This window comes from Crocodylus siamensis, chromosome 9 (genome assembly GCF_052110815.1).
Source record: "Crocodylus siamensis isolate JL-2025a chromosome 9, ASM5211081v1, whole genome shotgun sequence".
In the NCBI taxonomy this organism is placed as follows: Eukaryota; Metazoa; Chordata; order Crocodylia; family Crocodylidae; genus Crocodylus; species Crocodylus siamensis.
The window spans coordinates 72,275,761-72,286,603 of NC_143403.1; the positions used below are offsets into that span (position 1 = coordinate 72,275,761).

Sequence of the window (10,843 nt, forward strand, 5' to 3'; positions counted from 1 at the left end):
GCAACCGGCAGTAGCTTCATGGCCGTTCTAAGTTGTGCTAGCTAAAATAATCCAGGACTGTCAGAGCATTACGTTCTCTCCTGCCCATGGGCCCAAATACCGTGCTGTAGCACAAAGGCTGCACTAGCCAGTAGATATAGGTGAAGTATCAGAAAATCAACACTGAAGGAAGCTTCAGTCCTCTTGTCTCTATTCTTGCACAAGAAGTCTTCTGGGATTTCCTGTGCACAGTGCTTTCTGTCCTGAGCAAGTATGATGTTCTTTAGGTATATGGACTATTTTGCATTCTATCAAATAGCAAGCTGTCTGCCCCCAAGAGCACTTAATACACATGCACAGTAATGCTTGGTTTTCAGGTCTGGAGAAGTTGATATGTTGCTTCTAAATATGTCACCTAAATGTTGAATAAATAAATATGGGAAAGGTCATCACATATCAGAACATGCTAGAATGTGGTGTTGATTAGCATATCATGCTGACAGGTTTCATGTATGAAGTTTGGATACTTTGGGGAATGGTTCTGTTCACTTGCTACGGCCATAAGCCAATACTTGTTGCAATGGATGTCAAGAGTTATGCTCCTAAGTCTATATTTGGACACCTAATTATGAGGCCTGTTTTTCAAAGTGTTGACTGGCCAGCAGTTCCCATGGCAATTGGTAGGACCTAGAACAGAGATGAGCAAACTATGGCCTGTGAGCTGGATCTGGCCTGCCAGGCCATTCTATTCAGCCTGCAGGGCCCCTAAAAAATTTTTAAAAATAATATTCATCTGCCCTTGGCTGCCTGTCAGAGATGACAGGAGTCAGTGGCGATAGGACCTAGGGGAAGTCGGTGGCAGGACCCGGCAGCCAGAGCAGCAAGGCTGGCTCAACCCTTCCCCCCAATTCCCCCTAGGCCCCCATCCTCAACCCCATCTAGAAGCGTCTGGGACTGTTCCCTGCCTCCCTCTGCCAGAGAGGTAAATTCAGATAAGAAGGTGGAGGGAGGGGGGTGGAGGCAGAGGAGGACTGTGGGTGATCACCCCAGTCTGCAGGGCCAGGCCAGGCATGTGGCGCCAGAGTGGCGGGTAGGGCGTAGAGGGGAGTGGTGGCAGCGGTGGGCAGGAAAGCGGGAAATGGCTGCAGCAGATGGGAGTGAGAGGTAGTGAGCAGGTGTGCGGAGCGCATCCAAAGCTGGGTGGGAGTGCAGGGTCTGTACCAGTGCTCGGGGGCCCAGGGCAGGGTGGCAGGGGCTCTGGAACTGGGCCAGCCCCCCACTTACCCTGCTGGCACAGCCCAGTCCAGCTCCATAGAACCCCCTCCAGCCTGAGCCCTGCACTCCTGCCACCCCAGCCGGAGCCACAGTAGCATTGGCCCTGGGACACCAGCATGGGCCCCACACTTCTGCCCATTCATTACAGCTCTCAGCATGCCTGCTTGCTGCCACTGAACCCTGCCAGCCGCAGCCATTTCCCTGCTTCTGCCGCTACTCCCCTTCACCCCCTTGCCTGCCACTCTGGCACCACATGGTTCCTGGCTGCAGTGCCGGGCTGCAGAACTCAGGAGGAGCTAGCCTGGCCCCTGTGATTATGGGCTGGCCCCTTGCAGTTCCAGCCGGGCCAGTCCAGCTCCTGCTGCATCCTGCGGTCTCGGCCGTGGTGCTGAAGTGGTTGTGGTGGTGGGGATGGGGAAATGGCAGGAGAAGGGCAGCAGTGGCAGATGGAGGGGGGAAGTGGCAGTAAGTGGGAGTATGGGGCCCACGCTGGTGCCTTGGGGCCAGGAGTGGCAGGAGCCCAGAGCCTGGGCTGGCAGGGGCTCTGCCTGCCACTCACGGCGTGGGGCTATGGGCAAACCCTCCCCCTCCACACATGCCACAACCCTTCCCAACCACTGTCCCCCCATACTCACCCACACAGCCCACCTACCCACATGCTCTCTCACCCCACATATATACTCCTTTCCTACACCTATCCATCCCCCCACATACCACACACCCTCAGCCCCCCACAAACCTATACACACACCCCTATGCCCCTTGCCCCCCGCAACAATATACAAGACTAAGACTTCATTTTAAGCTGTTATACAATCACCTCTATGTATGCGATGCAAACGCATGTAAATCAGGACAAAAATAATTTTTGAAATCAAATTAATGTGTGTTGTAGTAGATGTTTGATTTTTAGAATATAATTTGGTATTTTTCTGGTTCTGATGGCAAACCCCCTTACTGAATGGAGTACTTCTGGGGCACAAGGTCAAACATGGGGCCAACTACTACTCACTGTTCAGTCCTGAGTTTACTCTAGGTCCGAAACTCACATAAGTGAAAAGGCCTAGATTTGGACACTGGCAGGTTTTATGGCTGTTGGACACTGGCTGGTCTCAAAGTGCAGTCAACACTATTATGGCAAATGGTGTCAGCCCTGTGGGTAGTATTTTGGAAGGGAACAATAAAATCATACCTGCCTTGAAAGCTTGACAGTGACCTTACCTAATAGTAAATAACCATTTTGCCACCTACACACTTACAGCTGTAAGAGGTGTCCTGAATCCTTCCATCAGAAGAGTCCCCATGGCAAAAATATTACTTCTTGCTTGCTCTTTGACTGTCTTAATGAATCGTGCCCCCCCCCAACTTTGATATTACATTTATTAAGTTTTGGGCTTTTTCAGGTTTTTCCAATTCGGAGTATGCATCTTCTCTGTTCATTAAAGCCAGGTGTGTAATGTAGTTATTTCTTTTATCTTCTTTAGAGAACAATACACACGAATGATCCTTGAACAAGAGAACCTCGGGAAGGTGAGGATGGGATTCTTTCTTTAATGTTGGGTGTGGAGAGGGGAAACCAAGCTGCAGTCCATACTTTTTTTTTGGTTCAACATTTAAGGCTATGGTCATCCTTTTAAAAAAAGCATATTGCAGACCACAAAGAAAATTCCATTACTGCTGGCATCAGTAACTAATCCCCTGAAAAGAGATCATGCTAACTCTTCAGAGCTTGATTTCTTCCAGCGTATAGCATGAGCTGCTTGTAAAAGATAGTCAAACAGCTTAACACGACAGCACATTCCCTGTAAACTATTTGGATAAGAAACTGAAACACAGATATAACAAATTGTGCCAGCTCAAATTTGAAGTTGTATATAAAGCAACCTGTTGAAGACCATAAATTTTAAAGCTGTCAGTCTTATCACCTTTATAAAAGGCCAACGATATCTTCCATGTAGCTGCACTAACAAAAGCTGTTGTCTGAGTTTATTCTTGTGTGAAGCTCTGGCTAGTGTAGGAGGGGAAGCCTTACCAATTCAGACAAAACCCCTGCCTTTTCCTTTCTAGCTTTCTCTTTGTGAGCAAATTTTACATGTTTGTGTCACTGCCTATATGGATTTAATTGCAGTTTCTTTTGTAAAACTTTAATTTCCGGGTTGATAACTTCATGGGCATGGTCTGTTTATAGGCTGTGACTTGATATACAGAGTCTCAGTCCAGAAGTGATTTTTTTTTTGGGTGATAATGCATTTTCCCAAAACAAATGGGATGCCCCACAGAGAACCTGGGGACAAAGCATAGCAGACTTACAATATCAAAAAAGGGATTTTTATTAACTGATCTGAATATTAGCAATATTTGACAGCAGAACGAAATGTTCTTTCACATTGAAGTAGCTATGCAAGCTAGCATTTGTAATATAGAGCTGTTCCCAAAATCTAAAATGGTTTTGTTTGTTTATAACAGAAATTACGAGAGAAACAAAAAGCTGTGCGTGAGAGTCACGGTCCAAATATGAAGCAAGTTAAAATGTGGCGAGATGTTGAGAAGCTGATGGAGTGTAAGAGAGAATGTTTTCTAAAGCAACAAAATCAAACTTCTATTGGTCAAGTCATTCAGGAAGGAGGAGAGGACAGGCTGGTATTATGAAATCATTTAAAATCTGGGCATTTTAAGTTGTTTTGCTGTTGATTGTTCGGTTTTTATACAGTTTCTCTATAAATGAATTGTAAATATTTTGTTTTCAGTGGAGAATCTAAGGGTAAAGTCAACCAGCATGCAAACAGCATTATTTAACAGCCAAGGAAATAGCTTACATCAGTGAGGGCCAGTCTTTTTGGTAGGTTTGCCATGAATTGGCCCCAGACAAGGCCTTTCCAAGTGCCACTCTGATCCCCTGCCCTGTCTGCTGCTCTGCCTTTTGCTCTGTACTGTGTGCTCTCAACCCCCTCTACCATTGTGTTGCCTGTTGTGACACTGATCTGCCACGTGCCACAATGAGCTGCCTGTGCTGTCTGTGGCACCCATGCTGCATGTTGGTCACCCCTAACTTACATGGTATGGAGGGTGTTGAGTGAGCCTTCTGCAGTGCAGTGAATCCTATTGTAAAGCCTTATTTCTCCCATTAGGCAGGGGGCTGGGTATCTCCACAGAAAGACCAAGAGAAAAAGGAATCTCTTTCCAAGGCCATGCAAATCTGTGAGCTACTTTGCACCTGCTCTTGTGGCCCTAACACTAAAGATTTGGCACTTGCTGGGTGCATGCATGAGATATAACTGTATAATTGTGGGCCTTCTGGCTCCTGGGTGGGTGCTTTTCTTCCTCACTCTGTTCCTGTTTATGCAGTGGGTGCTGGCAAGCATGGAACGAGAGCAGATCTGAGCTCCATGCTGTGCAAGAGCTCTACAAACCCTGTATGCTTCACCACAGCTCAGCCCTCTCCTTACCCAGATGACTTCAACTGACATTCTTCCCAGAAGTCTTTCCATTGCTACAGGGGCAGGAATGGGATTTGAGAACAATTACTGATATTCTGATCCTCCCAGTATAGGGACATCCACTGATGTAGGTACATAGGGCTTGTTAATAGTCAGGTTCAGCTACAGGGTTAACTCATGAAGAGCTGAGTTTTTATGCTTTCCTAAGTTACTTGTGGCCTATAGAGAAGCTGCTTGGAAATTTTGCTTCCTACTTGAACTAGAATTGACCTGATCTTTAATAGTGGTTTCAGTTTACCTCAGATGTAACAGCTATTTCAGCCTTCTCTGATATTTAAATGCATTTGATGGTTTCTGTATGAGTCCCTTCTATAGCTTGCATTTGCATTGGCCAGCTTTGCTGACAAAACTAAGAAGGAAAGTAAAATCCAAAGCTTAGGCAGTGAGTTTAATTTTTTTAAAAGCTTCTTCAGGTGATCAAGGTAATAGAACAGCCCTAATGAAAGGCAAGCAGGCAGCTGGGCCTTAGGTGAACAAAGCTTTTGAATGCTCAAACTCCTTTTGTGAAGGTCCTGCCTGGTTTTCCCCTTGACATTAAAGCTGTAAATGACAATGAGAGAAGAGAGTACCTAACCTTCAAATCTCACAAGCCCTAACACCTGCCAGGAGGCTGTTCACAGACCTCATATGCAGGCCTGACCCCGAGTCCACCTTTTCCTCTGTTTGCAGGGCTGCTCGAGGGGTTCTTTCTCCACAGCTGAAGCTGATCTTCTCTCTAAGAGCAGATAGAAGCAGCAAGAGGGAAAACAGCACATTTCTGTTAATTTTTACTGAGTTTGGAGGGAAGCCTGCTAAGCATCAAGTAGATTTACATAAGGTGGGGAGAGCATGTCATATTGCCACCACTGTGTTCTTCCCCAGTTGCAATGACCTGTCTGGAAGCAGCAGGACAGCCTCTAGTTTCAGGCACTAGCTTGGGACTATATCAAGCAAGGGGAAAATTCGGCAAAATGGCAGCAGCAGGCTGTGTGCTGTTGGGAAAGCCAGCCACAGAAACGCCGTAGTTCTCCTCCTGCTAGCCTAGTCTGCAGTAGTATTTATTTACTTTACTTGCTGTAGTGCCAGAGGAGCTGAAGAACATTATAGGAGACCTGGGCCTTTTGAGGGAGGCTTGCTGAATGCTTGTTGACAGCAATGCAAAGGCACAACCATCTAAACAAGAGTTATAACAAGGGGGAGCTTGGGATGTTCTCCAGAAAAGGAGTTGTTGGGTTCCTTAGGACTTACCAGCAGTGCTGAGGGACAGCACATGCTCCACAGCCTCAGAAGGTCACCAGAGTCCCTAACCTTAAGGTCACTGTATTATTCATCGAGCCATTCATGCATTGATCTGTTACCTGGCTTTTGAAATCTCCTTGTAGTGATACTGAGTCAGGCTGCAGGTAATCAGTTTTTCTCTTTGGTGTTACCCTAAAAATAGTCAGTCTCTCCTTCTCTTTAAAAACAAGTTACTGGTAATTACTCAAAGATGATATGATTGTTGCACTGATCTGATTAGTGCTCCATTATTCTTGCTATACCAAGAAAGGGCACGCGGATTACATGCTACGTCAACATCCACACAGCTTTCTTAGATGAAGCAAAAAAGCATAATTACAATAAGAAAAATATTAGACAAACTAAAAAGCTACCACATGGTTATTTTTAGCTTTTACATAAGTGAACATTTAATAATGCAGCTGTAATACATTCCCTTCCATGGCTTTTCCACCCAGTTGGTGATTTGACAGAAACATGCAAAACTCTGACTGATTCTGACAGTTAGTCCCTTCATCTTATAATTTACAAAGAGAGATTATTTTTTGCTCTAATAGTACTAAGGGTCTAGCTAGTCAACTAATGAGATTACATGTACACTTTGGAAAATCACCTGCCCCTTACTTGTGAACATCCAAATAAAGCAGAAAATGTAGTCACCAATTTCTGTGCTCCTGCACTTTAAACATTTCTTCCTATTAAGATAATCAGGATTCGTAGTGGAGATGATATGGTTTATTAGACCAGCTATTTATTATCGTTGGTCTAATAAAAGGTATCATCTCTGCTATGAGTCCTGATTGCCTTTTCCTGTAGACCAATGCGGCTACAACCTGGACAGCTTCCTATTAAGATGCCATTCTTGCTAATAGCTACTCTACATGCTTTGAGTAGCTACATACAAGACAAACTCCATACTTTGTTTCAAGAAGCTAAATCTTTTCCTACCTAGAATTAGATCAGAAAATAATCTACCATAGGGCTATAACAAGTATTCCATAGCATTACGTGGTTTTGTCATAAAAATGTAACATTGGTGTAAGAGATACCCACTTTGAGAGTTACAGGCAGTTCCCAAATGGGTTGAGCAGATAAGTAGCTAGGAATATGGAAATCAGAAATGGGGATAAGAGAAAAAACATATATATGGCTTTCCACACAACCAGTCAGCCTATATACTTTTTCATTTGGATAACTCACAGCCAGCTTGTGTTGTTTTATATTAGCAGCTGCCATTTTGTTTCTCTTTGAACAGAAAAGAAATGCCCCCCAAAAGACCCAAATCTGCAAACACTGTATGCATATATCCTTACTCATGTGGCATGTTTGTAAAGTTGCTCACAAGCTTTATGGGGCTATCAGTATTAAAATGTACATTTTTCTAAAAAAGAAATGTATTTGGTGTATTCAATGTCTTGCAAAAGTGTAGCTATCAACAGGACAGTGAGAAGGATGTCTGCAAGAGCCCTGCAAACATCACTATTGTAAGGTATGTTGGTAGGGTAGGGCAGCACCTTAAAGACTGACTCATTCAGAAATACGTAAGGTTTTTGTAAGCTACAGCCTACTTCATATAATGCAGTAGAAACATTTACTTGGCAGCTCTGCAAGTAAAGAAAATGTCCTCAGACTGAGATTGCGTGGATGAATTGGAATGGGTAGGATTGTACTCACCACACAATATCTAATTGTTCTCAAATGGCTCAGGGGTTGGCAATGGGATCCAGAGCCTTTCACCTCTATAGCCTTGTTTGTGTCTGGCCCAGATCAACAGTGGCTGAAAGTTCACTACTACCTGGTGGTTGTCCTTGGCTCAGTGAGCTGTGCATGATGAGTTGGCAGTATCCGTCCAGCTCCTAAATCACCATCCTACCTGGCAGGCTCAGAGTTGAAAGGGCTGTGGAGAATGAAATAAATAGTCTGTCACCATAGACGTGTTGCTTCCAGAATAAGGTAGCCCACTAAAACAGCAGTGTGGGAATCGTGCCCTCCTGTATCGACAGCTTTGAGGCTTGTAAATCCGGCACCTTTCTTCAGCACTGCATTTACTCAGATTTAAATAAAACCCTAAAGAACTTGTTCCATGTGTGGCCTGTGTCGTTCTTCGCAATTGTTGTGTTCTGCTGAAGAAACCCTTTGAATCCTTTAGTTCCTGTCTCTAGCACAGCTGCGAGGAGGTACTGCATGGATTGGCATTGGTGGTGCCAATTCCCTGGGCTCCTGGGCAATGCTCAATATGTGATTGCTTTTAAGTTTTTTATAATCTCAAAGAAAGGGCGTCTAGACTCTTAGCATTGATCTCTACACACCCACTTTTCCTGCATGTGTACTCCCTATATTGTTGGTTCTGTGGTAGCAGTTTCCAGACTCTGAAACAATCCTAATCTTATCTTATTTTAGTGGGTGGGAAGGGCATTTTTTATAGTTATGTTGTGCTACTTTTGCTGATTTTGGTATACAAACAAAAGCAGTGTAGGCCCTTGGACTGTGATAATGTCCCCCTATTAGTAGCACTGGGGTTTGAGGAGGGGTAACATATGTTGTCAAAATCATTGAGATAAAATCAGCAATGCATTGTGGGACAAATCCTGCAGTCCTTACTCTGACAAAGTCCTCATGGACTTCAGTGGGAACTTTGCCAGGTCTACTGGATTTAGCCTTGTGTTCTCCTGGAAGAACAGCAGCAGTTAAGGGGCCAGGATCAGATTTAAAAAATACTATATTTAAAAAACAAAAATACATCTCTTTAGCTAAAATTATGGCCTCAATCCTACTTAAACCAGTTTACCGTTGGGTACTACTTAGTTTATAAAGGCATATTTAGTAAGTTTTTTCTCAGCCTGAATAATAAAAATAGGCTAGTTGGTATCACTACTGGTATCGCAGTTTATAATTGATTCTAATTAATGTCACTGTCAAGTTCCCATTCACAAATGCAGTGCAGTGTTTTTGGTTGTTTATCTTTATAAAGTTAAAATCCACTGCTTTTCTTTTTTTCATTTTATTTTGATGAGTATATTTTCATTTGTGGTTAAAAAGAATAATATATTTCACCATTTTCCAGGGTCCATTGCTCACAGGTTAGAGAATCATAGAATCACTGAGTCGGGAGGGACCTAGACAGATCATCAAGTCCGACTCCCTGCCATGGGCAGGAATGACACTGGGGGTGGCAGGGGTCATAAGACCCCAGCCAGGTGCCTATCCAGTCTCCTCTTGAAGATCTCCAGGGAAGGTGAGAGCACCACCTCTCTGGGAAGCCTATTCCAGGCTCTGGCCACCCTTACCGTGAAGTAGTTCTTCCTAATATCCAACCTAAACCTCTCCTCCCTCAGCTTGTGGCCATTGTTCCTGGTGACTCCAAGGGGGGCCCTGGTGAACAGACTTTCCCCGAGTCCCTGCTGCTGGCCCCTGATAAGGTTGTAGGCAGCCACAAGACCCCCCTCAGTCTCCTCTTGCGGAGACTGAAGAGATTCAAGTCCCTCAGCCTCTCCTCATAGGGCTGGCCACGGAGGCCCCCAACCATACGAGCGGCCTCCTCTGGACCCTCTCCAGGTTCTCCACGTCCCTCCTGAAGTGCGGCGCCCAGAACTGGACACAGGACTCCAGCTGCGGCCTGACCAGCGCCGCATAAAGGGGGAGCAAGACCTCTTTGGACCTGTTAGTGATGCCCGTTGATGCAGGACAGGCTGCGGTTGGCTCTACCTATTGCTTCGTCGCATTGGCAACTCATATTCATCCTGGATTCAATCCTGACTCCAAGATCCCTCTCTGCCTCTGTGCTGCTGAGAGGGGCAGCCCCTAACCTATAACCATAATGCTGGTTCCCTCTCCCCAGGTGCAGCACCCTGCACTTGTCCTTGTCGAACCGCATCCTGTTCAGATCCGCCCACTTCTCCAACCTATCCAGGTCTGCCTGGATGCGGTCCCTGCCTGCTGTGGTATTCACTTTACCCCACAGCTTGGTGTCATCAGGGAACTTGAACAGGGTGGTCTCCACACCCTCGTCCAGGTTGCTGATGAAGATGTTGAACAGCACCGGCCCAAGGACCGAGCCCTGGGGGACTCTGCTGCCCACACCCTCCCAGGTCGACATCGACCCGTCCACCGCCCCCCTCTGGGTGCGCCCCTGGAGCCAGTTTGCCACCCATGTGACCGTGCATTCGTCCATGCCGCAGCCCCTCAGCTTGCCCACCAGAATTGGGTGGGACAGTGTGTCAAAGGCCATCTGGAAGTCCAAGAAGACGACATCGACTTCCTCTTTCCCTTCTAAGCTCTTTGTTACCTCGTCATAGAAAGAGACGAGGTTAGTCAGGCAGGATTGGCCTGGCACGAACCCATGCTGGTTACCCCTCAACATCACTTCCCTCTATGATTCTGTGGTTCCCAAACTTATCCAAAAAGCACAATTTCACAAAAATGTGAGAAATTTGACCTGAAAGTGTCCCTTAATAGAATCCTGTTCTCAGAGCAATGTAAATACAACAATACTATACAGAGGAAAGGAAATGTTTTGTTTCAACATTGCTGAAAATACAGAACCTGTATTTGCTAACTGGAAAAGGAGTAATGTTTCAATCCTATAGCTGGATCTGTGCAGACAAACCATTCTGTTTAGACAGACCCCTATTTAATTTACCTATCTTGAATAAAAATCAATTTTTCACCATTAATCTTCTAAAATGTATTGCAATTATCCAAGTTTTCAAAAGGCTCTCATTACCACAATGAGCACTTCTGGGTTCCTTATAAAATGGAATAAAGGAATATTTTCATCCTGGTTCCACAAATAGTTCTACTGACTGCCATGGACCATATTAATACCAGGAAAGAAT

The 10,843-nt window shown here is 45.2% G+C and overlaps 1 protein-coding gene across 6 annotated transcripts in view; it reads left to right on the forward strand.

The window, feature by feature from the left end:
* Window positions 1-8,087, forward strand: part of IFT81 (intraflagellar transport 81) — a 54,129-nt gene extending 46,042 nt beyond the window's left edge. For all 6 annotated transcript variants that reach the window (XM_090062222.1, XM_090062225.1, XM_090062223.1 and 3 more), the window contains 2 exons: window positions 2,739-2,784; window positions 3,721-8,087. In XM_090062222.1, coding sequence (XP_089918348.1) covers window positions 2,739-2,784; window positions 3,721-3,903 — 229 coding nt within the window. In that variant the 3' untranslated portion in view covers window positions 3,904-8,087. The remainder of the gene's footprint in view (window positions 1-2,738; window positions 2,785-3,720) is intronic.
* The last annotated feature ends 2,756 nt before the right edge of the window (window positions 8,088-10,843 follow it).